General features: G+C 49.3%; 5 protein-coding genes and 1 non-coding gene across 12 annotated transcripts in view; 4 read left to right on the top strand and 2 right to left on the bottom strand.

The window, feature by feature from the left end:
* Window positions 1-20: 20 nt before the first annotated feature.
* LOC120954849 (TBC1 domain family member 16) lies at window positions 21-8,468 on the bottom strand. 2 transcript variants are annotated; one of them, XM_040375103.2, is made up of 7 exons: window positions 8,283-8,468; window positions 8,058-8,182; window positions 4,244-6,166; window positions 4,022-4,166; window positions 2,170-2,276; window positions 1,918-2,099; window positions 21-1,845 (listed from the first exon to the last, which is right to left on the bottom strand). In XM_040375103.2, the coding sequence occupies exons 3-7, from the start codon at window positions 6,088-6,090 to the stop codon at window positions 1,646-1,648; spliced, it is 2,481 nt and encodes an 826-aa protein (XP_040231037.2). In that variant the 5' UTR covers window positions 6,091-6,166; window positions 8,058-8,182; window positions 8,283-8,468; the 3' UTR covers window positions 21-1,645. The 2 variants fall into 2 exon arrangements, with proteins under 2 accessions (XP_040231037.2, XP_040231036.2); XM_040375102.2 differs by lacking the exons at window positions 8,058-8,182; window positions 8,283-8,468 and adding an exon at window positions 6,859-7,514.
* Window positions 8,469-10,024: 1,556 nt separating this feature from the next.
* On the bottom strand, window positions 10,025-11,836 carry LOC120959484 (borealin-like). Of its 2 annotated transcripts, none has more exons than XM_040382913.2 (5): window positions 11,556-11,836; window positions 11,345-11,478; window positions 11,164-11,272; window positions 10,482-10,929; window positions 10,025-10,408 (listed from the first exon to the last, which is right to left on the bottom strand). In XM_040382913.2, exons 1-5 carry the CDS (start codon window positions 11,656-11,658, stop codon window positions 10,225-10,227), a joined length of 978 nt encoding a protein of 325 aa, XP_040238847.2. In that variant the 5' UTR covers window positions 11,659-11,836; the 3' UTR covers window positions 10,025-10,224. The 2 variants fall into 2 exon arrangements, with proteins under 2 accessions (XP_040238847.2, XP_040238848.2); XM_040382914.2 differs by having other exon boundaries at window positions 10,482-10,917; window positions 11,556-11,835.
* Window positions 11,837-12,375: 539 nt separating this feature from the next.
* On the top strand, window positions 12,376-18,695 carry LOC120956484 (zinc finger protein 236-like). The gene is made up of 5 exons (XM_040377973.2): window positions 12,376-14,503; window positions 14,606-15,604; window positions 15,685-17,525; window positions 17,595-17,770; window positions 17,851-18,695. Exons 1-5 carry the CDS (start codon window positions 13,897-13,899, stop codon window positions 18,347-18,349), a joined length of 4,122 nt encoding a protein of 1,373 aa, XP_040233907.2. The 5' UTR covers window positions 12,376-13,896; the 3' UTR covers window positions 18,350-18,695.
* A 249-nt stretch (window positions 18,696-18,944) lies between these two features.
* Window positions 18,945-20,566, top strand: LOC120959695 (borealin-like). The gene is made up of 3 exons (XM_040383284.2): window positions 18,945-19,163; window positions 19,250-19,373; window positions 19,453-20,566. Exons 2-3 carry the CDS (start codon window positions 19,271-19,273, stop codon window positions 20,403-20,405), a joined length of 1,056 nt encoding a protein of 351 aa, XP_040239218.2. The 5' UTR covers window positions 18,945-19,163; window positions 19,250-19,270; the 3' UTR covers window positions 20,406-20,566.
* Window positions 20,567-21,153: 587 nt separating this feature from the next.
* Window positions 21,154-21,225, top strand: Trnah-gug (transfer RNA histidin (anticodon GUG)). Its single transcript has one exon. It is a non-coding gene; the product is annotated as a tRNA-His (tRNA).
* A 2,183-nt stretch (window positions 21,226-23,408) lies between these two features.
* Window positions 23,409-27,682, top strand: part of LOC120958521 (uncharacterized) — a 34,327-nt gene continuing 30,053 nt past the window's right edge. For 2 of the 5 annotated variants that reach the window (XM_049610241.1, XM_049610245.1), the window contains exons 1-2: window positions 23,759-23,892; window positions 24,616-25,378. In XM_049610241.1, the coding sequence (XP_049466198.1) occupies window positions 25,103-25,378 (276 nt within the window). In that variant the 5' untranslated portion in view covers window positions 23,759-23,892; window positions 24,616-25,102. The other 3 variants (XM_049610242.1, XM_049610243.1, XM_049610244.1) reach the window with 3 other exon arrangements.

The following is a 27,682-nucleotide window of genomic DNA, read 5'->3' on the forward strand; positions in this document are numbered from 1 at the left end:
CGTAAAAGCCATCTGTACCATTTTATGTTTTGCTTATTGTTTTATTTTCCTTAGCACATTGCAGATTACAGGTGTTGTTTTATATACTGTGTTGTAGTTGTATGGTTTTGTCCCTACCCTGGGTTTGTTCGATTTTTTCATCATCATTAGTCCTAAGCGTGTCTTTTTGTTACTTTCTTTTAGTTTGTAATGTTTACTTTTACTTTTAACATGTTCAGTTTTCTGCTCTTCATAGTGCATACATTTGTGTAGCTTTCATTCTTTCTCATTTCCGTTCATTCATAACTTACGCCTGTTATTGTTTTATATTCTTTTTCATAATGTACAGCACTTTCAATAGTAAGCTTGCCAGCTTTTTTGCAACAGTTTGTTTTTACTGTTTGTTTACTGTAAACTCATGCCTGTAAGCGTACAGCGTGTTTCGTGTAATTGGGTGTAGGCGATTTTGATTACATTGTTTGCGTTGTATCCTATTGCTAAACTTAAAACGGCTAGTTGTTTAGTTTTAATACGCGTTGAAACTGTGTGTGTCTTTTTCGTATCGGAATCGGGTTTTTTAAATGCTATTTAACTCTCCTTTGACTGTGACCGTTTGACTTGAGCTTAGTGTAGACGAACTAGTAAAGCGAAAAGAAAACAGCAGCACGATTACGTTCAATCATGGAAAGCCATACAGCGCAAGTGTCCTGTTTGTTTTTGTATGCATCGACACATACACACACACACACTTTGGATAGCAGTTAAATTGGTTATAAAATTTTCGGTATATCTATAGCATTAGATTCTGTATAACATCAACAATAGATAATTTCTATGTATAATTATTGAACGAGTTGTTTTTTTTCTGCTACTTCCGATCCAATAACAATCCCTTTCGCCTTCACAATTTTGCAACTTTTTACTGTTTGCTGTCCCAAAATGGATTGGCTATTTTTTAAACCTTTTTGTTAAACGTTGGAGGATTTGAGGAGATTGAAAGGAAATGAAAATAGAATTTTTTGCTTGCTGTGGCTGCACTATATTACAACTTAAGTCTAGCACGGTTTGTTCCGATCGGATGCTCTGGTTTAAAACTACGCTGGATAAATTAACGTTTCTTTTGGTAAAGTGAAAACCGGGAATGATTCGATATTCTATAGCAGATATTGGCAATATTATCATCATAGACTAGTATTACATTACGAGCTACTTTTGGCGCCTTACTATGGAACCAAACACAACCGAAGCGTGTAGTAGACGTGGGCCTGTCACCCTGTCAACGAAAAGCATAAGTAAGCTGTGTGCGGAATAAAAGCAGCCTGCTTTGTAACGTACCCTAACGGTTCGTGGCTGAGTGGCGTCTTATTATCGTTTCCAGTTGACATCCCGTTCATCCTGCGATCAAATCTCAATCGGAAATATTTGAGAAATCTCTTCTTGTACTTCGAAAAGTTTTATAAACACATTCGATAATCGTGAGAGAAAATCAATTAAGAATAAATCCTCTGTTTTTTACAAAAGCGGCAAGCGAATTAAAATGGTGAGACCATAAACTTTTCTTGGTTCGGCAAACCCACTACATTAGAGATAGAGAGGCAACGGTGGTACGACAAAAGAGAAACGATAGATTCATGATGTGGTGACAAATATACCCGGGTTTCGCCAATTAATCCATCGCTAGTGCACACGTCTCGTGATCGAGATGGCCGATGCATTCGATCGACGGATGGTGGCCAGAGTCCCACATGCCCGGGCCGCACCGTTTGCACAGCCCGGACAGTGTGCAGGGTATCTTGGGATACTGGCGGAACTGGTGCAGCAAACCGCGCGCCTTACGCAGTATCAACTGTCCATCCATGTACATCGCTGCAACAAAAAAAACAGAGAAAAAATAAAATAAATGACATCCTGCAACCAGCTTAAACCGCCACCACCTACCCAGCGAGCTAAAGTGTAGCAACATTTCATCCGTGCGCAAATCTTGAGCAATTACATCGTCCGCGTAGACCGCAATGATCGCCAGGCAGAGGAACAGGTGGAAGTAGTCGGTCAGATAGTTGGACCAGCACGCCTCCCACATTCGTATGGCGACCGCTTCGGTGAACTCACGTTTGAAGCATCTAGGGTGCAAGAATCAGAAATCGTTGTAACGAAGAAGAATGATCGTTTCCATGTTCCCGTTATACTTACAGTAAAATCCAACGATGACAAAATAACAATTCCATCGCATCGGCATGCTTCTGCAGGTGCTTGTAAAAGTTAGGAACCATGAGCCGAATCAATTCCCTTAGGTAACACTGCAAACAGAGCAAGCCGGTTAAAAGAGTTTCGTGTTAAAGAGCAGGTCTAAGCAATAAGTTATATAGGGGCTTATCCATAAACTACGTAACATTCATAATGATTTCTAGTACAGGCGGTCCCCGAGATACACGGTACCTCTTATACGCGGATTCGGAGATACACGGTTTTTTTTAATTTGACAGTTCTTTGAGAAAATTGTACTGTTTTGACACATCAATTGTAAATTTCCAAATAATTTCCGTTTCGATCCAATGTTAAAAACTTTTTAAAATGATTTTAAACTGTTATATTCAGTCAGGATCATATCAAATAATTCATAAAATGACTAAAACCGCTCCCTACTTGCAAAATTACACGAAAATTTGTGATATTTTAGCTGGAAATCACGAGATTCGACTTACGCGGAAATTCGAGATACGCGGTATTTTGCGGCCGTTTTCGGTCCCCATTAACCGTGTATCTCGGGGACCGCCTGTAGTGTTGTGCTTCTAGAATATTTCATAAAGATTCATTCTAATCGAATCTCCACAGATTCATGAATCGTTAAAAGTTAGTGAATTGCTAATATTTTATGAATCTGAAGTAACTAATGAATATCTGAATATCTGTTCCGACACAGACACGCAAAAAGAGGCAGAATTTACACTCGATGCAACGACTCGAAAAAATACGTTAAAACAACTTTGATAGGGATTACTAGAAATTCAAATCGCTTATTAGGACATATAGCCTTAGCAGCTGGGCCTAATAGAGCAGCTTGCCAAAGAGGTTAACAATAGATCGCAACCACGGATTAGTAGCGGAGCGTCCAGGAAGCTGAATTCCATTACCGAACCGGAGAATAACCTCGAAACGATAAGAAGAAGAAGAAGAGATTGTTTCTTCAAGATAGTGGTGGGAGCTCGGAATCGGACCTACCCGATTCCGTGTTCGGAATCAATTCCGGAACCGATTCCAATGCTGGAATCGATTCTGATTCCGGAGTCGATTCCGGATCCGATTCCGGAGTTGGTTCCGGAGCCGATTCCGGAGCCGATTCCGAAGTTGGTTTCGGAGCCAATTCCGGAGCTGATTCTGATTCCGGAGCCGATTTCGATTCCGGAGCCGATTTCGATTCCGGAGCCGATTCCGATTCCGGAGCCAATTCCGATTCCGAAGCCGATGTCGGAACCAATTCTGGAACCAACTCCGGAGCCGATTCCGGAATCGATTCGGGAAATTGATTCCGGACCTACTATCCGGAATCGATTCCAAAAAACTTCGGAGCTATCCGGAATCGATTTCGGCGAAATCTTCATTTTTCCCATCACTACTTCAAGAGCCTAAAACGAGAGAAAATCTTTACATACACCTTCAAAAAACATTAGATATTAATGCATCTCTTTGAAAGATTCTTCTTCTTCTATTCTTCTAACATCCTACGCGGATATGACGGTCTATACAGGCTTTCAAGACTTAATTCATTACCACGCAGCAGGATAATCAATCCTTGCTACGGAATATACTTTGAAAGATCCGTGAATCTCAAATCTTGATATTGAAATTCAAAGATTAATTTAGATCCAAGAATTTGAATCAGAATTATTAATCTTTAATTTGAAGCATAAGATCCATCATGTGGATAGATAATGGCGCAGAGTTAATGATTTTTGCAAAGCACTAATGATCATTCCATGCAATATGAAGTCCCTCTCATTTAGTATACTTCTTCTTATAGGTATGGTCCTTCCCCTATACCTACCAAGTTCCGATCGATATCGTTGTCCGTCGGGGTGCAGACGAAGATCGCCCGCTGCATCAGCCCCACGAAGCACCAGAACGTTTCCGACTCGCTTTTGATCTCGCACAGCACCGGTGCCAACAGGTCGCTCATGCCCTGGGTGTATCTGAAGGAAAAGAAGGAAGGAAATGATAATCGAACGATCTTGCCGTGTGTCTTCGGCATTGGAAACGCGCTCCTTACGACATGCCCGGATTGTAGAATGCATAGTTCAGCAGTATGTTTTTCATCGTGTCAATGTTGGGATTGTCGTCCCCGGCAAAGAACGGATTGCCCCGGTCCGTCCGCACCACGTCCTTCTCGATCACGCACTGTACCGTGCGCCAGAACTGGGCCTGCGCCTCGGGCGACATCGAGTACAGGCGCCTGCGCGTAATCTCCTCGTACTCCTGGCGCCGTATCTCCCCGAGCGCGGCCCGATCCTCGAACGTCGACCCGGTGCTGTAGCAGTGCAGCAGAAACGGCCACACCGTTTTGCGCAGGCTGCGGTCCAGCCCGCCGAAAAACACGCACTTGCGCAGCTGCAGATCGTCCTCGATCTGGCCGCGCTCGTTCAGCAGCGTGCCGTAGAAGTAGTCGGTCGTAATCTTCGACACCTTGCCCTCCTCCGGGTGCAGCTCGGCCGGGCGCACCTCCGGCCGGCACACCATAAACTGCCGGTACGGCACGTTGGCCGGCTCGTCCTGCCCGGGGGCTAGCTTGATGTTGTGCAGCAGACAGTGCCACTGGTGCAGCACCTGTGCGAGATGGTCCAGCCCGCCGTGATGGAAGTGCAGTATCTTGTACTGGGATTCGCGCGACGCAATCACGAGCTGGCCGGAGGTGCACTGCTCGTCGTTGAAGAACAGGCGCAGCGCACGCATCTGGCTCAGGTCGACCGAGAAGCGGCGACACTTGAGCGGCGCCTTGCGGCTCACGATCGGCGACGCGGACGCACTCTCCGGGAAGGCGAGATTGTGCTTGTACGCCAGCAGCTCGGGCGACATCCAGTTCGGGTTGTTCTCGTCGCTGGAGGTGATGGAGAGCGAGCGCAGGAAGCGCTCCGTCGCCGGCAGGGTCGCCTCCGGCGGCGAAATGTCCACGTTTTGGATGTGCGGGCTCGCGATCGTTATGTTGACGGACGTGACGGACGACTGGGACGGGAGCTTGTGATGGTGGTGCAGCTTGGCCGTGCCGCCGCCCGCCGCCGAGAGCTTCGTGCCGTCCTCGAGCAGTGGCTGCAGTTCCGTCTTTAGCTCCGCATCTTCACCCTCCTCTTCCTCCTCCTCCTCGAGCAGATCGTTCGCTGCACCATCGCCTCCCCCGACCGAGGCTGTCGAGTGGTGCGCTTCGGACGTCACGATGCACCCTTCATCCACGTCGTCCTCATCGTCGGGACCGTCGTCGCGCCCGTCGTAGTCGTTGCTGTTGCACAGGCTGGCCTTGTCCGAGTTCGAGCTGATGCTGATCGTTTCCGAGTAGTCGGAGCAGTTCATCGACTTGCTGTCGCTCGTCGCCGACTGGGCGATCGTTTCGTTGTACGGTTCCAGGAACGGATTCGTGTTCGCGATCTTGATCGTCGTTGTGAACGGATTCTCGCCGACCGGCCCGGTCGGTTTCTCCGGCTGGCCGGCCGCGCCCCGGTCCGCCCCATTACCCTTCGGCGCTGGCTGTAGCTGCTGCAGGTGGAGCTTTAGCTTGCTTTCGCTCAGCGCCACACCGTTCGCGGCCGCCCGGGCCAGGCCCACGTTTTCCACCGTCGAGGGGCACTTGCGGAGCGTCGAGTTCGGTATCCAGGTGAGGAAGAGCGTCGGACGCTTGGCATTGTTGTACTGGTCGATGAACGTTTTGGTCGTGACGGTCAGGTAGCCCGGATAGTGCAGTATGTCCGACTCCTGCCGCACTACGGCCGGCGGATGGACGCAGATGTTGTTCTTGCAGAACAGTATCTCGTTGTCTTCGTACACCAGCTCGCCCGGCCCCTCCTCCGCGTCGTCATCGCTGCCCAGGATGTAGCTGGAGGCGCGCTTCAGTATATTCACGATCGGCATGCTCGGGTCGGGCTGGGAGGCGTTGCGGTGTCACTTGTCTCCTTCGATTGCGCTTGGTTTTTAAAGCGGAAGTTACCTAAAAATAAACACATCCTTTTTAATGCACCCACACACACACACACACACACACACACACACACAAGGATACAATCAATTACACTAGTGCAGCAAAACATAAAAACAGAAAAAAAAACAATTTCAATCGATAAAACATTCGCTTTGGCGTCTCGTCGAATTCGATTCCTGCGACAAAATATTGATTGACAAACGCGCTCTGTACGGTATCTCAAGGGCTCGGTTCGTGTGCTCAGGGACGAATGTAGCGTGCAAGAAATGCAGAGCTAGCAGTGAAGACATCCTCGACCATAGTAGGCTTTGGGTGCTTTAATTGTAAATTAAGGATGAGAAGGGCATTATTTAACCTCCAATGTCATTAGGACTTGTAGAATCGGCCCACAACGGCCTCACACACAATGCCACAGTGGGAATGTCTGACGCAAACTTGACCCAATTTCAATTCGGGCTCTTTCTCAATGATGATGTATGCACTGGGGAATTTAAGCTATTTTTTCGATGATGAAGAGCTAACAATCAAGCCAAAACAAGATGGAATGCATTTTTTATACTTTTCCACAGTATGCGAAAAATGTCAATGTCCCCTTGGGAGACATCTTCAGGGTAGGAGAGGCTTCTTGCAACTCCTTTCTACCAATGGGAAAAACGTGACCCGATGGAGACGCATGGTGGCTTTTGCAGTTTTTTCCGTACCTTTTTCCAGTCCTCACTGGCAAGCTGGGTATGGTGGTGGATTCGCTTCAGTTCCACTTATCGGTGACGGTGCATCCACCCCAAAAAATGGTACTCACATAATCACGCACACACACGGACACACACGGACACGCACACTAAAATTGCTCACTTCTTTCCTAACAGCTTGGCTGGTGGTTTTGGGCCAAAGCAGCTTTCGTTCTTGCAGGCCTGATGGTATCACACTACCGTATAGCAATGCTCTGCACTTCCGGCTGTACTTTATGCATTATTTTCACTGCAATCGCAAACAACACCCTGGTGAGCAGTGGTCCGGAGTTGACGAGATGATTTACCCCCGTTTGCTGTGTGGCGGACACGGTCACGAATTATTGATCGGTTTTGTTCGCTTGCGGGGTTAAAAAAAAGGAATAGGCGAGGAAAGGAGTGCGGTGCGAAATGTCAACGACGACCCCGTTGCTTCCGCGAAAAAGAGAATATGCACACAGCTGCTGCTGCCGACGACTGACGTTTCGAAAAGCGTTTGTCCTGCGCGTGCGTTTTCCTTCCGTGTGGGGGGGTGAACCCCAACAACGCCACCCACACAAGTCGGCTCGACTTTCGACACGACTCGGTATGTTTCGATATGTTTTCGTCGTCGACGTGTATGCTGCTGCTGCTGCTGTTTTTTTTCTCTTTTTTCCTTCTTTTGCCACTCTGTCCCGCCGCGGAATGACATGTTTCGTTTGAATGGGGGCTAGCAAACAACCATCAACAAAACGGTCTGTCTGGGTGTGTGTATGGGTTTGCAAATCAATTTCAGTCTCAGCCGTGGATGTGTCACAGTAGGCGAGACACTTGGCGACTATTGCCAACGGGGCGAAGCCAGTTCTCGGTGCAATGATTAATTTGCCCCCAAAAAAGTGCCCTTTAAAGGGGGAAAGAGGAAGAAAAAACGGCACGTTTTTAGCGCTATCTCGCCTTCCGGAGCTAAACGATAAGGTGGTTTTAGATAAAAGCCCAGATTCCGTTGCTAAATATTGTTGCTTTTATAAAAGCGGAAGATAAGCTGCGAGGGTGCGAGTGTGTGTGTCTGGGTTGAATAGGCGACATTTGCACAACGAACACCACACATCATTTTTTTTTTTAATGTTGTAGCACATTACTGACACGTTTTATTATTAGCTAGCGCATTAATTTAGCTTAAAGTTAAACTTTACCTAATACAACACTTAAAGCATAAGTTCACTCGTTCGCGCTTTCGCACCTGTCGCGGGGGTTTCCGGCTAATATCATGGATGGTGGTTATTGGACACGCTTCACTGCTGCAACATCCTTCCAAGCCCTGCGGAAGGGAGAATTAATGCGTATTAAAGCACAATTTTCTAAGCGAGAGAGAGAGAGAGGCCACAGACTTGTCTGCCTTTTTTTATTCTTTTACTCACGCGTTAACGTTTTGACGATCAGCAGCAGCCCGCGGGTCACGATGTACACGGTGGCGGCGGGTATCTTCACAATCAGCGTCACTTGATCGAGCAGCGACGTGTTCGGCTGCGTAACAGCTGTGTGCATGCTCATGGTTGCGAGCGTATTAATGCGCGAGGTGTGGTTTTTTGGCGAACGTTTCGGCCCTTGCCGCTCACGCGCTCACACAGGGTGAGGAGGGTGGGGGTGAAGAGGAAGGGATGGGGTGATGGAGTATGGGGGGAAATCTTATCATTTCGGGGCTAGGCCGAATCGATAGAGCGCGAACGAACGGTGGAGGAAAGATTTACTATGCACGCGGCGCACAGGGCGCAGATTAGTGAGGGAAAGTCTTGTTTTTTGCAAACCAAGATATCTGGGTAACAGATACCGCACCACAATATATTGTAATTAGTACGTTAGGTGTGTGTGTGCTATCGGTGGGATAATGCATTAGTTCTTCGCCTGTATTAAGTAACATTATCATGTAAAATTGACCTAAATTAATTAATTGGATATTAATTATTATTCTGTAATAAAAGATGGCATTGAATTATTTCGGGTAAGCTTCCTTGAATTGTTGCATTTTGTTGTAACTAGTTAATTTGGCCAGGTTACAGGGCTGCGCAAATACATTTCAAAGATCCCTTTTACTCTTAAGAGTGCGCTGAAATTAATGACTTCTTAACACAATTAAAATGAGATACTTATGAAGATCTCTTAAGAGACCTAAAACCAAAACCAACCCCATACTGGACCTGACACCAATAGATTACATATTCTAGTACAAGAACTCTACATGACCTAATGCCGGTCTTGGATCTGGTACTGAACCTATACCGGTCCTGGAACCGATACTGAACCCACACTGGTCCTAAAATCTATCAAGAACCCATGCTGGTACTGGATCAGATCATGAGCCTATACCTGCCCTGGAACCTATCATAAACCCATACCGGTCCTAGAACTGATATTGAACCCATACCGGTTCTGGAACCATTCATGAATCCATATCAGTCCTGGAATTGAAAGTAAACCCATACAGCACCTGGAACTGATACTAAACCCATACAGGACCTGGAACTGATACTGAACCTATACTGGGCTTGAAAAAAATATCAATAATTCACATAGGTCCTGGAACTTAAAGTAAACCCATAAAGGATCTGGTACTGATACTGGAACCCATATTGATCCTGGAATGTATCAAGAATCCATATCAGTCCTGGAACTGAAAGTAAACCCATACAGGACCTGAAATTGATACTGAACCCATACAGGACCTGGAACTGATACTGAACCCATACCGGTCCTGGAATTGAAAGTAAACCCATAAAGGACCTGGAACTGAACCTAAACCCATACAGGACCTGGAACTGAAAGTAAACCCATAAAGGACCTGGAACTGATAATAAACCCATACAGGACCTGGAACCGATCATGAACCCATACTGGTCCTGGAATCTTTCAAGAATCCATATAAGTTTTAGAACAGAAAGTAAACCCATAAAGCAGCTGATACTAAACCCATACTAAACAGATACTAAACCCATACCGGTCCTGGAACCGATTATGAACCCATAATAATCCAGAAATAGCTTCCGATTTCCATTATTTTCAAGAACAGTACCCGGAACTGTTCCGAATACGGATACGGAACTATACTTGGACCTGGTACCGGGTATAAAACCGATACAATTCCTGTAGGAATTAGCGTAGGAAATTGAGTACAATTTGTATCGTGATTCAAATTGGTACGTTTATTCAGTCTGAATAAAATAGCTTATAATACTAATACGAGACAGAGAGAAATGATTTATCAACATAAAACACGACGTTGATGTGTGTCAAAAACTAATCGTAGAAAAAAGGGCCCCCGCAACTACTACTACACTTACACGGCGGCTGAGTGGCTCGCTCTTCTCAGGAAAGGTTAAGCGTGCTCATAATTTTGTCCAGATTCGTTTGCAGCTGCTTCAGCTCCATCAGCACGTTCGGGTCGATCTTACGTATGAGCGATTCATCGATCACGTCCAGCTCGGTCGGTCTGATGGCAATCATACCGTTGGACACGGGGATATTCACGTTGGCGCTTGACTCCAGCATACTGCAGGAAGAGAATATAAAAAAAGCATTAAAATATCGTACGCAAATGATTAAACTATAAAGCCTGCACTTACTTCGCGGTAACGACCGGACTGCCCGTGAGCGAGAAAACCGACTCGCCCTGCTTAGCGTGCCGGATCATTGCCAGGGCGGCGTACGGTTGTACCTTTGGCGTGATCACACCGTACCCCCGATCGGCACTGATCGCTTTGGGGCGATTGGTTGCGAGCGAGCTCTTCAGCTTCGAACGGGAAGTACGTTCCGAACCCGGCGGTGGTGGTGCTGCTACTGCGGCCGCTGTAAGGGCTTTCACGGTCGATCCTGGCTGCTGCAGTCGTCCGGCCATTGCACTCTGGGGCAGGAACAGCGTGCGGTTTACGGTCGGTGTCGCGATCGCGCTGGTAGATTTGCTGCGGCGCCGTGTTCTGGCCGACATCAGCGGGCCAAAGCGTGCCTTAGACGACGGCTTGAGCGATCCCATCCGGTACGTGTCGCCCTGTTCGCTCTCCTCTGTAAGGTAACCTGAGCGTTATGATCCACGGTACGGAAAGTGGGTGAGTGTGGGTGTGAGTGTGTGTGTGTGTATACCAGCCACCCAGCGTTTACATGTGCGTATGTTTTGTATGAAAAGAGGTGCGAAGAGAGAGAGAAAACAAACACCGGTTAGTTACAAATTATGAAGCAGTTGATTAGTGACGGGATGGTGACATGTAGTTTAAAAAAAATGTAATTAATGCCCGCCTAAGATACACTTACCATCGTCTTTGGACTTTTTGCGACAAGATTTCTCCAGCAGGGCGCTCATGTTAGCGCTCACCGTTTGATTCAGCTGTGGCGAAGTGTTCAGCTCTTCCGTTGCTTTTTGCTACGCAGAGAGAATAGGGATGCATTTTCTTGATGTATATCGGTAGGACGGAGACCAAAATGGCCAACTTACCATTGCGCGCAGCTCGCCCATCGTGAGCGAGAGCAAGTTTTTGGGGATGCGCGAACGCATCACCTCAAACGCCCGGTTCAGCCGGTCCATATCGTTCTGGAACTTGAGCTCGATGTTGGTCAGATGGCAATCGGCTGAAACCGGGGGGAGGGACACAACAGCAATGAAGGACCGTTTGTTTGGGACGCGCACCCGTGCCCAGCTTACTTACATATGACGTCGAAATCGCGCAGCTTCATCTCAATGTACAGCTTCGAGTCGGAGCTGTTCTGACCGCGCTTGGTAGCCGCACGGGACACCTTGGTGCGGACCATTTTGGGGGCTTTTGTGCTGTATTTTTTGTTCGGAGAAAACTTGACTCACTTTCCAAGCGCGTCTTTGATGCAGGGAGGGTTCGCTGGGTACAACTGACGAGCGCGGAAATGCGTTGGGCGATGCGAGTTTGAAGTTTGAAGTTTTGTTTATGTCCGCTGCGCGGTCGAGCAGCCGCTGCTGCTCGCTTTCCTAGCTGTCAAACGGGAGCTGCTCGAATATTTGCTGCTGCTGCTCGAATGGGGTTTGAATAAAAAATAATAAAAATTATTTTATAAATTTAATGAAGTTATTCAGACAGTTATGAAAAAAATATAATAACTACTTTAAAAATATTTAAACCCCATTTGTTAATCTTTTTTCGAGTTATTTTCTCATTTTTCACTCATCTGACAGATGCACAGTGGTCGACGACTGCAACGTTTTGGGAGTGTTTATTTTTGATTTTTTTTGTTTGATTTTGTTTATCAAACTTTCAAACTAAAAAAAACCGTAACAATTCTACAAAAAGTGAACTCACTTATTTTGGATCCGTTTTGCTCGTGTAATTGAATTTAAAAAAGGCAGGGGGAGAAAAAACCCGCCGAAAGCATAACTGCTCGAATATGAGCAAGCATAAACGAAACGTGGGCGATGGAGTGATCGGGGGTAGCGAGCGAACAGCCGGGTGGTAAGGGCAACCATCTCTCTACCTCCCATTGTACCAACGGTGTATGTGCACCGAATGTCGGGCTAGCAGCGCAGTTGCGGGAAGGGTACCCTGCCCTGCCTAGAAAGCGCACGGGGGTAGAGAGGCGGGCGTGCGGGTACGAGTACGGGGAGGAAAAATCGTGTGGAACAACACGCAGCCAGCAGGGAGAACATACAAGGGCCACTGCGTCTGTCTGCCTGCCCGCTGTGCCTGGAAATCGCGCATCGCATCGCGAAGGAACCGGATTGGTCGGACGTGTGTCGGCAGCGCACGGTGGGAGAACGGGGACGAATGGAAGACAGAGTGGCAAGGGCACCGCCAGTATCCGCCCGTACCCGCACCGATTGCAATCATCGCCGTCGCCTGTTCGCTTCGCCCGCCGTGCCTCGGCACGTCTGAATGTGCACAAGTGCAGAAACAGGCGGATCCACGACGACGACGACGACGACGGGTGGGACGGGTTTTGGCCCCGGGTGTGCTTGACACGCGCGTGTGTGTGCGTGCGTCTATGTGTGTACGTGTGTGTGTGTATTGGTGCGCGGATTGCAACGACGACGATATTCATTCCGCCGTGCGCGTTCGGTTCGTGCGGTTCTCTGGACGGATTCTGCTGCACGGGCCATTTCGGTGGTGTGGTGTGCTCGACGCTCGCGCGTGTGTGCGTGTGTATAGCTGTAGCAGCGGTGCCTGCTTTTGTCGGCCACACCGGATGTTGGCAAGCAGTCGGCATTCGGGTTTTGTTGCTGTGGTGCTTTCCGAACATCCGAACTACGACGACGACAACGAGGCGTACCCGTGAAGTGGAGGCGATTTTCGAGTGTTTTGAGTGTTTGGTTTGTGTGTTGGCCGCCAGGTCGTACCCCGCCACACCAAGGACACCTACACGCCGTGTGTGTCTGTGTAATACAACCTGCCGCTGCCGTCGCCGCCGCCGCCCTACCACGGCCGTGGGTTGGACGGTTCCGCGGGTTGCTCTCGAGCGCGCGCGCGTGTCTGCGTGTGTCTGTGTATGTGTAGGTGTGATGGGGGAAAAGTTGGACGTGCTGCTACCTTCGTTGCCAGTTACCGTCCCGGCACCCCCTCCCATCCATCCGCGTAGCTGGTGTAGAACGTGAGCTTGTGCGGGGTTTGGCGTTTTTAGGCGGCAGGCCGACGTGCGAAAAGTGTTGGAATCTGGGTGTGCGGGGGGTTTTTAGATTATCGGCTGCGGGTGCGGGTGCACGCTCTCTTTCTCCATCTTGCGTCACAGCACAGTGCCTCCCCCTTTCCGATGCGAACCGACCCCCGACCGCACACCATCGCACCATTCAGAGGGGCCCTGCGGGTTCCGCGGTGAGATAGAGACAACCGCAATCGCGAGAAAGTGAACAACACACACCGAGCGAAGCGAAACAGTGTGCGAGCGCGCGCGAGCCTGTGTGTGAGTGAGTGTGAGCGAAGAAGAAGGGAAGTGGAACCGGACCGTGCGGTCCGCGCAGAGCAGCAGCAGCTGCAGGCAGGGGCCTGTTCGACGGGATACACCGCTCTCCCGTGCTTGCCTGCGAGCGCGATGGAGCTGAAGGCGGAGAAAAAAGACCACAACGACCACGATGAAAGCGGCGGTGGTGTACGGCGACACGCTGCAGCAGCAGCTGCATCGGTCGCGATGGATGTCGAGGCGGCAGCGAATGGGGGCGAACAGTCGTCGGATCAGGAGATAGTGGAGGTCGGCATTGACGAGGATCACATCAAGTTTCTCACCAGCATGCACTCGGGCGACGAGGAGCCGTCGAGCGGAGGGCACCACCAGCGCATGGTAGGTGGGGCGCCACATCGCCCTGCAGCCGTCGCCGCCTCGAATGGGGTCACAGGGAATGGGCGTGGAGGAGAGGACGGCGCCAGCGACGCCACCGGGGGGAAGCTGTACGGTGCGGCCCACCGGAATGGCGGTGTGCTGAACGGGCTGCAAAAGCTGCAACAGCAACACCGGCAGCAGCAGCAGCAGCAGCAGCACCAGCAGCTTGTCAACGGCTCAGCAGCAGCAGCCGACTACAGTGCGGATGATTCGGACGAAGATGGAGACGACGACGACGATGACGATGACGATGACGAGGAGGACGTGATGGTGGTCGCCGCGAACATCCTATCGAAGACGGCACAGAGGTCATCGTTGCTTGGTAAGTTGTGCCGCCCTCCACTGAATCACAGTGTGCTGCGGTCCCGTTTTCGATTTAACGCCATTTTCTTGCTTTTTTCCATCCTTTTTTTTTCTTTTGCAGCCACAGAACGCACGTACCAGTGTGACGTGTGCCCGCGGATCTTTCACCGGCCGGACCATCTGCGCTACCACATGCGCATCCACGAGAAGAACAACCCGTTCGAGTGCAAGCTGTGCTTTAGCGTGTTCGCGTCCGATCCCGCCTTTGCGCACCACATCCGGACGGAGCATGCGGGGATGGGGCTGGCCGACGCGTTGCCCCCGGTGCCGGAAACGGAGGCGAACTACTTCGCCTGCACGTACTGCGACAAAGCGTACGGCGACGGGGTCGAGCTGGAGGAGCACCTGCACCAGCAGCATTTGGGCGAGCGGCCGTACAAGTGCAACATGTGCCCGAAAGCGTTCATCCGGATGGATTTCCTGCAGTGCCACTACCTGAAGTACCACAGCTTCCACCCGATGGAGGACGAGGAGGACGAGGAGGGGGGCGGTGAGGGCGAGGAGGAGGAGGAGGAGGAGGAGGATGGGGAAGAGGAGGAGGAGGGAAACAGTTACGGGCGGATGCAGCAGCAGCACCATCAAGCGGACGCGAACCAGCAATACGAGCATCGTGCCAAGCGGCCCCGCTTGATGGTGCGCAAGATCGAGGATTTGGTGGACGACCGGGGCAGCAGTGTGGCGCTGAAGGGCCGGTTTGGGGCGGTGTCGCGGCGCACCTCGCACACCGGCACGAGCATTTCGAGTGACGATCGGCGCGACGACGACGATGACGATGAGGATGGCGACGATGAGGGCACGGGAGCGGATAGTAGCGATCAGCACCAGCGGTTCCTGCAGCGAAGGGAGGGTGGGTCGGTGGGCGGTGGGCGTATCCTGCTGCCGAGGCTGAGCGGGGTGCATGGCCGGTTTTTGGCCGCGATGGAGGAGCAACATTCGAAGCGGCTGGCGGCAGCAGCGGCGGCGGCGGCGGTGGAAGAGAGCGCCAAGCATCGGTGTCCGGTGTGTGATCGAGGGTTTGCCCGCGAACCGGAACTGATGCTGCACGTGCGATCGCATCCTGGTAAGTGTAGGAAATCGGGCGGTTTTTTTTAAATAATTTCGAAGTAACGAACTTACTCTCTTTCTCTGTTTCTCGCGCAGATTTGCCCACCTTCAAGTGTCCGCTGTGCGAGCTGACCTTCATCGGGTCGGACTATCTGAAGAATCATCTGAAAAAGCACGTGATCGGCAACGGGGAAGATCCGGGCGCACCGGGTGCGATCGATTTGAAGGTCAATCCTGCCGCCGACACTAAACCGACCGGCCGGCAACCGCCTGCTGGCGATGGTGGCCCGTCCCAGACCACGCTCCTGCCCTCCACCGCCAAACTGCCCAAACCGATAATCACGTCCAAGCCGCCCTCGACCGGCATCTCGCTGCTGAAACCGATCGAGGAGCGCAAACCGCCCGACCACCACCAGCAGGAGTACTGCGTGAAGACGCCCGACGGCAAGTTCATGTGCACGGTGTGCGAGCGGCTCTTCTCGCACCAGCAGACGGTGCGCATCCACTTCCGCATCCACACGAACGAGAAGCCGTACAAGTGCGCCTTCTGCGACGAGTCGTACATCCGGTCGGACTATCTCGAGCGCCATCTGAAGGTGCACTTTAAGGATGGGATGCTGCCGGCGGCCGCCATCGCGAGCATGGCGGCGGCGGCCGCAGCGGCCGCATCGAGCGGGGGAAGTCGATCGGCTGCCTCCACGCCGCCACCACCGGCACTGGCGACGGTGAAGGAGGATTTGGCGTACGCGGAGTCGAGTCCCTCCACGCCGGCGGCTGCTGGTACGGGGGGCTCCACCGGCAAACCGCTGATCGGGCGGGCCGGGCTGGCGCCGGAAAACTACCACTTTACCGAGTCGAACGACGGGCAGTTTGTGTGCAAGATCTGCGACGCCGTGTTCAGCCAGGTGGCCTTACTGCGCAAGCACGCGCTAGCGCACACGGAAGAGAAACCGTTCCACTGCGACATCTGCGACCGGTCGTTCAACCGGGTCGACTACCTGAAGGAACACTTCAAATCGAAGCGCCACCTGCAGCTGGTGGCGGAGGCGGCGGCCGCCGGCGGGGGTGCTGACGGGGTGCCGACGACCGGCCCTACTGCCGCAGCTCGGCCGGACGAAGAGGAGGGCAATGATTCAACGATGGATGGATCGACCAGCAGGGTAAAGCTGCTGACGGCGGTGGGAAGCAAAAGTGGTGGCACTAAGGCAACGTTTGAGGATGGCGGTGTGGTTGCGAATGGCAGTAGCAGCAGTAGCAGCAGCAATAGCAGCAACAGTAGCAGCAGCAGCAGCAGTAGCAGCAGCAGCCGAAGTAGCAGCAGCAGTCGAAGCAACGGTACGGCAACGCCTAATACGAGCCCGCAGAAGCAAAGCAAGCCGCCGGCCACCGGCAGCACCACCGAGCGCGAGGCGGGCGAGGTGGTCGAACCGGCGTCCCGGTCGGCGCTGGGTGAGTTCCATCGGTCCGATTACGAGCGCACGAGCGACGGGCGGTACAAGTGCAACCAGTGCGACAAGACGTTCGTGACGGCCGTCACGCTGAAGATGCACATCCGGCTGCACACGGGCGAGAAGCCGTACAAGTGCGACAAGTGCGATAAGGCGTTCATCCGCTCGGACTATCTGAAGACGCACGAGAAGTGCCACCGGCAGGAATCGTTCCTCAGCATGCTGTCGCTGACGACGTCCAAGGAACCGAGCACCGCTTCTGAGGCGGGCGACTCCGATGCGGACGGTGGCGGGGAGCTTGGTGAGCTGAGCAGCAATCGGTCGTTGATGGACGCGGCCGGTGGGACGATGAACGGTGCGCGCGGTCATGTTGGTGAGAATGGTAATGGTGTCGGGGGGCAGCTTAATGATGATACGGATGAGGAGGAAGGAGAAGAAGAGGCAGAAGAAGAGGAGGAGGATGAATCGGAAGAGAGCGAAGATGAGCAGGTACGGTGGAAGAAACCTTTTAGCAGGTGAGGAAGTGTTTTTAACGTATTTTTATGAATTTAATTTCAGGTTATTGAAGTGATGGTGAAGGAAGCGAGCTGCTCTGAAAGTGAAGATGAGGACGAAGAGGATGAAGATGATGGCGAGGACGAGGAAGAGGATGAAGAAGATGGGGAGGAGGGGCACCATGCGCTGTACCAATCGACCACCGACAACAGTACAAACCGAATCGCGACAAACACAACGTAAGCATGCGAACAAAAATGAATTTTTAAAATCAATGCTTTAATGCTTCATCGTTCCACTGTGTCGTTCCACATTACAGTGCCGCCAGCGTCGACCGAAAGGAAGGCAAGAGCGCTAGCAAGCGAAAAAACCGACCAAAGGACTCGCGCACCCCGAACCGTCCGTCCCTGCCGGCCACGAGCGGGTGCGACAGCAGCAACAATGGCTACGAGGACGACAGCGCATCGCAGGCGAGTGGGCCGGTCACGGCCGGCAGCCATGGTGGTGGTGCGTACGCCGGCTCGGAACTGCTGCCGAATGGGCCGAAGGGCAAGCACCGCTGTCCGATGTGCGACAAGCTGTTTGCGTGGCCCAAGTCGCTCAAGATCCATCTGCGCACGCACACGGGCGAGAAGCCGTACCGGTGCGACGTGTGCGGCAAGTGCTTCGGCCGCTCGGACAGCTTGCGCGGTCACAAGCGGACGCACGCCGACGACAAGCTAATACAGTGCCATCTGTGCGATGTGAGCTGCCCGAACGCGGCCGAGCTGGTGCAGCATCAGTACACGGTGCACGGTTTGCAGCCGCTGGAGAGTTAGGGCGGACAAGGGAGAGACGCCTCGGTCCATGGAAGACCCTCGAACGAACGTGGGGGGCAACGATTGGCGTGGTTCCTTAGCTTGAAGGAATGCGAGGTGCAATGCGCGTGAATTCACCAGCATCGTTTGTCGGACGGGCATTCCACCTGGGTGTCCTGGGAGTCGCTGTAAAATCGAATCCAATTCCACCGGAACACGTGCTCGTGTTCGGCTCGCTTCATGTACGCTATAGTGTAAATAAATATATAGAAATATGTACTTACATTTTAAATACCTGAATCCCAACAAACACTCTCCCGTGTGTGGCAGTAGCGCAATAAAAAGAAAACCTTTTTCGGACACGTAATCACGCAGCGGTTAAACCGTTTTCAGGTTTTATTCTAGTGTTAAGTTACGAATATTTAACATTAAAAGCAGTATTAGGCTATGAAATGATTAAAATGATTAAAAACAAAATAATAAAACGAAATTCACGCATAACGAACGAAATTTGAAAATTGTCATCCACGCGATCAGATGCGCTAGTCGTTTTCAAGCGCGTTCCGCTGCTTGCAATTGTAAACAAACCGCGTTCTTGGAGCTGTCACCATTTGACGTTGATAATGGCGGCTACGGCGAAACTGCAAAGGACTTTCTGAACAAGTCAATTTCCATTTTGCTATTTTGTAAATGTGTATTGTGTTCTATTGCTTCAATTCCGCTTGTTTAGGGAATAATCAACTAACTCAAGTAGATGCTGTGATACTAAAAGATAGGTTAATCGTTTTCTTTGGCAGTGTAAGTGAAGGAAAGCACTCTTACATTCAAACACCTGGTATGTCTGGTCGTTCAACGGACACCATCTTATGCGATGGCTTGATGAGACAGCGCTCAATACAATAGGGTTCCTTCCATTTCCAGTGATAAGCAATTCTCGCCAAAATGGTTCGTACCAAAATATCCAAAAACAGCGCATCCAAGCGAAACCGGGCCAGCTACCAGGAGGAGCGCTTCGCCAACGTAATGCGCGAATTCGATATTATATGTAAGTTACGCTGTTTAAATGCTCAGAGTCGGATGAAGGGTTGCTATCGTATTGATTGTTTCTTTTTCGGCGGCGATAGCGGAAACCTTTCTTATGTCGATCGATGCAAAGCTCAACGCCGACCTGGAAAAGTTGGACTATCAGGCGAGCATGATGAAGAGTCGCATACCGAAGGAAATACTCCAGATGACGATGGGCGATCTGCGAAAGCGTGGCTGCAGTATGTTCGTCGATGTGCTGAATGCGCCCGCGGCCCCGTTCGACAGCGTACCGGAACGGGATGCGGCCAACTCGAGCCAACTGTCGATCGGCTCCGGAGACCTACAAACGAGCATGCGGCGATCGTATCGCACCGACGAAGGCTACCTGACGGAGGACAATGCAAAACAGCCATCGTTGGACGTGTTGGCCTCGGCCAAACCCTCCAAGCGTCCGATGGGACCGCTTGCTTCCGCTATGAAGAGCAGTTACGCGCGGCGGCGCAGCAATTCCGTGTCCGGGCAGAGCACCATCGGCACACCCTGCAAACCGACCAGCAAATCGTCGATGCTGTTCGGTCTGAAGACGAAGCAAGCGGATCTGCGCGGTACGCCGGCGGTGGGGAAAAACATTTTCCTCGGGCAGTCGGAGCGAATCTCCCGCCCGAAGCTGCGCACACCGCTGCCGGACGGTAGCAGGAAGGTTCGCACCACACAAGCGGTCAGTGCGGATAGGGGCATGAGCCAGATTATGCTGAAGGTGGAACCGAACACGCCGCTCGCGTTCATCCGCTATCCGCGGGCGGGCGAAAGCGTTTACTCGCTGACCGGCAGCCCGGTGGTAAACACGGTGATGTCGAAAAACACGGCAAACGTAAACATACCGGTGCCGGACGGGATGTTGTCGCTGCAGCCGACCGATCTGGAGGACATGGATCGGGAGCTGCTGCCGAAGATCGATTACGCGACTTTGGAGCATCTGAAGAAGCTGCAGGCGAACCTGAACAAAGTGATGCAATATGCGGAGGAGTGCATCTTCAATAAGAACCAGTGATATACCGCAATGAGAAAAGAAGACGAACGACTGAGGTTTTTTTTTGTTTCATGTAACTTAATGTCATAATTTCATAAAGCTGTGTGTTCATTTAGATTTTATAGAAATACATTTTTGGCAGTTTTGCCAGTATTTGCCTCCATTTGGATGGTGAAATTATAGAGGTAGAATCATTTTTTTTTTTAATTATAGATAAAATTGTATGTTTTCAATTTCTCTTCTTTGCTTTTTACGGTACATCAACGGACAAACGAGTCTATTTTTAGATACTTGCTATGAAAGAGAGGTGGAAGACCTTAAACATGCTCCAAATGCGTTTTCTTTGGCATGATTGTTACGTGATTGGGTTGATAAAAAAGTTTGCTGATGTTTAACATTTTGCATTTTAGTTTAACATATTTTTATATAGAAAAATAGCTCTAAGTGAATTCGTTCCATGTTGTAAGAGAGTTTTATACTAATTGCGTTTAATAACCTTAAATTAAAAAAAAATAATTAAGTAATGTTATTGCTATTTTAATTTATCCATAAGATAAGTTAACGTACAAGATAAAAAAAAACTAAAAACATGCAAAATAAATCAAAATTCCATACTTTTTTTATCGGAATCTTATAACGATACTTTTGTGACAACCTAAACCAATTTCTCCGCTCCACATACTTTCACTTCACGCTAATGGTAACAGTATGGTTGTAGTTTTGCAACCTGTTTGTGGTCTAAGCTGACTCATGCAAGCCATCGTCTGTAGCCGTGATCGTCTAGTGGTTAGGACCCTACGTTGTGGCCGTAGTAACCCAGGTTCGAATCCTGGTCACGGCAGTGCTGCTCTCTCCTCTCTCACTTTACCTCTTCAAAAGAAAGCCTTTCTAATGTTGGGGCGTGTGAGTTTGGAGAAAATAAATGATGCACTGTCACGGAAGACGATTGGTGTTGGCAATATATTTTTGTGTAACTGAATTATTTCCTTATTCCCTTACAACTGTGTATCATTTTATATATATTTTTTATGCGAAGCAAATAATATCTCTATAACAATTAGATACCTACACTAATACCTTTAGCCGTATTATGCCATTTAGGAAAACAACGCCTCTTTTTCAATTAAACCGCGCTTAACGAACAACAGCGAAGGTTAAATTTCATTAGCGATCGTCAGCAGTCTCTCTCTCTCTCTGGAATAGTCGATATGCTTCGTTTAAGGTTCGTTACTACGCTTTATGTGGTCTCGTAATCATAAACAACACGCGCCGGTTGACGTTCGCCGGTCACTGCGGGGGGAGGTTCTACATGGGAGCCTTTAAATGTGATTCTCCACTTCCCTCGCCCTCATCCTAGCGATCATCAGCGTAGGTAGGATGAGCACAGACGCGATCACGGAGCGAGCAATTTAAGCTATGGATAGATAATGCCCCGATCCTAGACCGCAGATAGAGGTTTGCCTGCTGTCCAACGATCGCGCATCCTTGACCACAATTTGAACTTGAACTGGTGATGGAATCACATGTACTCCTCCCGGCTCCAACTCCTCGCATGTGATTACACTTTTACTTCCATCCGTTGGCCTTCCATCCGTTGGTTTGCTGTGCTGTGTACGATGATACGGGTTGGGGGAGGCAGCAAGAATGAGATCGTTCGGGTTGGTATTAGCGCTGAGTCTAAATCCAAGCTCTAAGAGCTCCAAGATCGGAGAAGGGATGAAGAAGCTCTGATTGGAGCCAATCCGTTCGGAAGGTCGGATGTGTGTGGTACCTGTTCTTCTGCTTGTTGCAGTGCTTGCGTATTTGGATCTTGTACGGATGATTATTTTATGGTTATGTTTTTGTTCCCTTCCCTTCCCAGTCCTTCGTTCTTGCCAGCTCGAGTGATATTAAAGTGAGGATCACATGCAGAGGTCTACCTATCCGGGGGTTGGTTATTATTTTTGTAATGCTCAACTTGCAGGTTTGATTTTTAGCACTGCGAATGATTTCGTAGTTTTCCGCATTGCAGCTATATCGCGTCATCGATCGTCGTGTAGGACCTGTGGATGTCACGAGTTTATAAAATGATTTAATTTATTTTAAATATCTGCTGCTTTCTTCTCCAACGATTTTTTTTTTATTCAGGAGTAACGGTCCAAAAAGGCCGTATTCCAACGATTTTAATGAAAATACTTTTCTTGAAAGCTTCCTTAAGTTAATTTCAATTAATTGGCAAGTGAAAATATTAAATGATTTAACAAAATGAATGATTTATCGCTCAAGATACGATGCTTGTTTGCCGGTCTATGATTAATTTGATTCTTTCAACCTAAAAAGGAAACGCGAAACGGGCAATTTAATCTAGAGCAACTGAGCAACGAGCATCGTATCGGATAGCGTAATAGCGTCAATAAAGCTTCTAAGTGCTTTTACGACCCATCGTGCACTGCACACACGTACGGTTCGTCGCTTGATGCGGCATTGAAGTCTTTCGTTGTTTATTCTCTTCCCGAGCGCTCTCCGAGCGTACCGGCCTTGAACGTTGCCTCTTCCGTTTGCCGGGTTGGTTGCGGGAGGAAACCCTTCAAACGATACGAGTGGCGGGGGAAAATCGAGCCAAGCACAGCATCTTTGGTGAACTCTCTGGGGCCGATCGTAAACAAAAACACTTCCCGCCCTGGAGACCGCACTCTTCGGTACGATTCAACATAATAATAAGAGAGCCTCCCAAACCGGCATAATCAACGCCAATTCCGACGCCCTAAACCATCTCTCCCTTCCCCTTTCGCGATGGGGACAGGCAGCAACCAGCAACTGGCAACAAATGAGGCAAAACAAAACCACTCAATTCCAATCCCGAATCGCTCCCCCGTTTCCATCGACACAAAGTGATACTCACACTGACGGTCCGGTTCGATTACGTGTTTGATGGTCAGCACTGGACCCGAACAGAGAGGGAGAGATACAGAGAGAGAGAGAACGAACATGCTTTACAGTGTGCTGTTTTATTTTCGTTTTGCTCCACTCCGTTCTACCTTGTACCATTCTGGGTAGGCAGAAGGGAGAGCACGGAGCCAGCACACTCGGTCGGGTCTTTCCACCGTCAACCGTGATCGATAACTGCGCCCCGGCTGCAGGGTTGTTGGTATGGCATCACAACCCTCCCCTCGCTCTTCCCACCCTGTGGTAATCATCGCACACACACTGATCATCATCGTCATCGCAGCGTTAAGAACAAACGTGAAGAAGCAAGCAGAAAGCTGAAGCGTTAGCGGCGGTCCAGCAGCAGCAGCAGCAGTTCGCCAAACTAGAGGATCCACGGCCAACGTCGTCTTCACCCGGACAGCAGCGGCATCAGTCGCCGGTGGAGCAGGTAACAGTACACAAGCAAACTGAAGCTGTGGTGCCGGGGCTGTGCGCTGAGTTGCTGCCCGCCGAATGGTCAATCAGAGCTTTTGGGGACCGTTGAAGTTAAAAGGAAGAAGCTTTTGAGTGTGTGTGTGCTACTAGAAGTGTTTGGAAAAGTGTTTGTGAAGAAAACGGCTTTAATTTTAATTCGATTGCGAACACGGTTTAATGGGGCGAAATTCGAGTTTCAATCACATGCTGAAAAACAGTAGCTTGTTTCAAACTGTTCGTCCTGTTTTTAAAACATGTTGTGTACATTAGCCGTGCGATATATATTTAAAAAAAAAATCTACGATTTTTTGTATTATATTATTGTATATAACAGAAGCGATTTGTTTAAATGGCAGAAAGGTTAATTTTCCGCATAAAAATGTTTAAGAGTGTATTCAGTAAATTAACCATTTTTTGCGCTATTTAAAGTGACTATGGATAGTGGCTTTTGGTTTGAATACCATCCTTATCTACCATTATCAAAAATAAAACAAAAAATGCATTAACAGTGTCCACATATGGTCAGAGCGAAGGGCGATTCAGAGAGCGATTCTCACCTTAAAAAAAACCCCGAAAACCCCTCTGGTGGGGGATCACTCTGTTTGATAACGGTTCTGGACGCGTGACGGTGTTTTTGTTTCTGCTTGGTCTTGGTTCTTGGCTCCCTTTCCTCACCCTCTCGTACACCCCAGTGTTTGGCATGTGTTATTTGGGACTCTTTTTTTAAATAACAACCCTTAAAAAATGACCGACTCAATCTCGGCACTTTCTTTCCATGATGGCATCTTCCCATTTGCTTCACAGTTCATTCTGACCGCGTGTGCCTTTTGTCTTTTGTTCCACTTGATAGTGATTTGCTTTACACGCATGTGTGTGGTAGTGATTGGTGCAGTGTAAAACCAGCGCCCTGTAGCAGCATCATCAGGAAAAAAAACGAACATCATCATCGATCCGCCTTACGTGTGTCACCTGTCTTCCGTGCGGCCTCGGAGCAGCATAACGGTGATTGAAAGCGCTCCGAGCGGGAAGAAAAGGAAAGAACTGCGCGGTGAAGGGACTTTCGGACGTGCTAGCAGCCTCCCCAGTAGCACCGAAAAGGTCGGCGGGCGGCTTTCATCAAGTGGGGCATCAGGGCAAAACCCGTGCCCTAGTGCTGAAGTGCTGAAGGTGCTGCGAAGGTGAAGATTAAAAGCCGTAACAACATCGATAAAGTGAGAAAAGAAGCAACGAACCAACGGGCGGCACAAAAAACAACAAGAACATCCAAAGTGTTGGACCGTTTTCTCTCTCTCTTTCCCTGTCCACAACCACACTGTCCCGTTGCATTTGCAAATGAGATGCAAATTTTAGCGACGATAATGCGATTAGTTGTGATTTTAAGCGTTTTAGTACAAATTTATGCGAGCACCGGCAGTGGTGGTGATGTTGGTGCTGGACTCTGGACGCGCCATGGGTTGCTCGTGACCGGCCCGAGCCCTATGGCACGGTCGATGTTGGGTCCCCCCGCAGCTGGGGAGCAGCGTGCCACGAATGGACCGCCAGAACGGAACGTGTATCGGACGAAGCTGTCCAAGCTGCGGTTGATTCTGCTTGCGGATATGCTCAATGACATGGTGAGTATAAAGGTAAATTTTAAAGCTTTACGTTTTAGAGTGTAGGAAATTAATTTGTAGTTCTTTCAAGCAGCTTTTTTCCATTTTTAGAGCAGCTTTATATGTACTTGCTAATAGTAATGTTAAAGCCTCACCATCCCTGTGCTGCGAATCGTGAATGTGAGCAAAAACGCACAGCACACCGTACGATCGATTTTGCCCAATTCGTTCTCGAGCGGCAGACCAAAACCATAAAACGGGTTTGGGGAATTCTACCCCTCCCAACGAGATCGCTTTCTCCCGCCGAGGGTTATTGAATCTGCGCATGGGCACCGAGTTTGACTTTTATTAGCATGTACAACAGTTCGTGCGCCGTTGGGGCCGCGAACGAGCGGTGCCAATCACAACGGCAGCGGGTTCGGTTGGGAATCGATTGTGTTGTTGTTGCTGTTGCTTGATCTTCTTTAAGCTACCCAATCCAATCGAAAATTAATTATCCTGCGACCGGTTTAGTGGATGGGGTGTAAACGGGGGTTTATTGTCAAGATTTTGCCGATCAGCCGGATTATTTACCACCAGCGCGGCCCGAACAACATAACGAGCTGGACGATGGTCCCGCGAGTGGCTTTAATGGCTTTATAACGCAGGGTCTGGTCTGGTCTTTACGGATCAGCAGTGGATATGGGAGGAGGATTTGTGCAAAAAGAAGAATGGATCACATATGAGTTGAGTGTGTGCCGGTTATCTGATCGCTTGACATAAAAAAGCTAGCAATACTTTAACTTGATGTGTGTTGATTAATTTTGATAGTTTTTGTATCATCTAAAATTACACAGCTTGTTTAGTTGCCAGACAAATGGGAATAATAGTGTTGAAGTGAATTAAATTAAAATATAGTTTTTCTACCAACTTTATAACAAATCTTTGCAACTTGTACATCAGTTTGGTTTAGGACATAAATCTCCTTCGCCATAGATGGTCGCTTTTATTCCGGTTTTAGTGGCGTCCCAGTGTGCCTGATAGATAGACCAGTTGTTATCGCGTTGCTTATCAACAAAACCGGTTCTGGGTGTAAATCTCGATCGGATCGATGTCATCACCGCACACACGTTTGTGTTTATTCTTGAAGCAAGAACATTTTTCTGTTGTCACCTTCTAGCCTGTGGCCGCCGACACTGACTAATTATAGACGAATTGCGTTTTAAACATAGCAAAAAAACACGACCCCTCTACTAAACTGATAAAAATGCCATTTCTCGTGTCGTCGGGTCGTTTTACAAACAAAGTTGTTATGCTTTTTTTCGACAAAACCGCCTGTAAATAGTTGCTAAACATCATTGCAAATACAGAACATCATGCTATTGCAGCTGTTTGTTTATATTTTTAGGCTAACATTGGGATACAACAATCTTTTGTTAAGCTTTTACTGTCGCTGCCTCAGTTAAAGCAACATTTACAAAGGCTCAAACAAGTGTCGAAAAACTCTCCCGGTAAGGTATGAGATTTATCCATTTGTTGGACAATAAAAACAAACATTTTAAAATAATCTTGTACAGTCCAAAAAATGGCTCGCCACGTACAGCTGCAAAATATAGCTCATGCATTGATTAGAATGGCATGCACGCGCACGCACAATTTTTGCACAAATTTTCATTCCTCCCCGTATCCAACGAGGTCTCTTCCTTGCTTTGCTAACGATTGTACGCGATACGGATGCGTGCGTATTCTGTTCCCGAACATGTTTTGGCACAATTCCCGGTGGGGTGAGAGAGAAAATTTGAAAATTTATAGAATTTTTAACAACCCGGTGTGTGTGTGTGTGTCGTGCCATCGCCCCGTCCTTCCCCTTTCCTGTGGTGACAGTTGCTGTTTGCTGTACTGTATTGGGCTTTCCTGCAATGCTGCTGCTCTGCTAGCCCCAAACACGGTGACGGTGCGAATTCGTATCTATTTTGGCACATCCAGCACAAGAAGTATCTTTCTCTCTCCCTGCGTGTGTGTGTGTGTTTGTGTATTTTTTAATTCGGAATTTATTGTTCCCTCGAGGGAAGAAACTAGGCGCGCTGGTATGGCGCACCATTCGAGAGCGCGTTGTGTTACGAAAATTCGATATAAAACGGAACCAGGAAAGGGGTTATTTTATGCTGCTTTAGTTTCTGCTCGATCGAACTATTTTTATTCCTGAAAAACATTGAAACAGTACACATGGAGCAAGATTTGATATTTACTCTTCTTGACAATTTAGCAAACAAATCGTCCACCCGAATCCACCTTTTCGCACCCCACGTTCCACGGGTTCCACCGAAAAGCAGCGCAATGCGCCGG

The sequence above is a fragment of the Anopheles coluzzii genome, chromosome 3 (assembly GCF_943734685.1).
Source record: "Anopheles coluzzii chromosome 3, AcolN3, whole genome shotgun sequence".
Taxonomy (NCBI): Eukaryota; Metazoa; Arthropoda; class Insecta; order Diptera; family Culicidae; genus Anopheles; species Anopheles coluzzii.

Excerpts from the sequence above, each read along its gene's own strand:
- LOC120954849 (XM_040375103.2), bottom strand. The coding sequence starts at position 6,090 with ATGCCGATCGTGAATATACTGAAGCGCGCCTCCAGCTACATCCTGGGC. Across the intron at positions 4,167-4,243 it reads TTCTACAATCCGGGCATGTC|ATACACCCAGGGCATGAGCG; the intron begins GTAAGGAGCGCG and ends CTTTTCCTTCAG. Across the intron at positions 1,846-1,917 it reads GCTACACTTTAGCTCGCTGG|CGATGTACATGGATGGACAG; the intron begins GTAGGTGGTGGC and ends TTTTTGTTGCAG.
- LOC120956484 (XM_040377973.2), top strand. The coding sequence starts at position 13,897 with ATGGAGCTGAAGGCGGAGAAAAAAGACCACAACGACCACGATGAAAGC. Across the intron at positions 15,605-15,684 it reads GCACGTGCGATCGCATCCTG|ATTTGCCCACCTTCAAGTGT; the intron begins GTAAGTGTAGGA and ends TTTCTCGCGCAG. Across the intron at positions 17,526-17,594 it reads AAGAGAGCGAAGATGAGCAG|GTTATTGAAGTGATGGTGAA; the intron begins GTACGGTGGAAG and ends ATTTAATTTCAG.
- LOC120959484 (XM_040382913.2), bottom strand. The coding sequence starts at position 11,658 with ATGGTCCGCACCAAGGTGTCCCGTGCGGCTACCAAGCGCGGTCAGAAC. Across the intron at positions 11,479-11,555 it reads GCGCGATTTCGACGTCATAT|CCGATTGCCATCTGACCAAC; the intron begins GTAAGTAAGCTG and ends CCCCGGTTTCAG. Across the intron at positions 11,273-11,344 it reads TGGGCGAGCTGCGCGCAATG|CAAAAAGCAACGGAAGAGCT; the intron begins GTAAGTTGGCCA and ends CTCTCTGCGTAG.
- LOC120959695 (XM_040383284.2), top strand. The coding sequence starts at position 19,271 with ATGGTTCGTACCAAAATATCCAAAAACAGCGCATCCAAGCGAAACCGG. Across the intron at positions 19,374-19,452 it reads GCGCGAATTCGATATTATAT|CGGAAACCTTTCTTATGTCG; the intron begins GTAAGTTACGCT and ends CGGCGGCGATAG.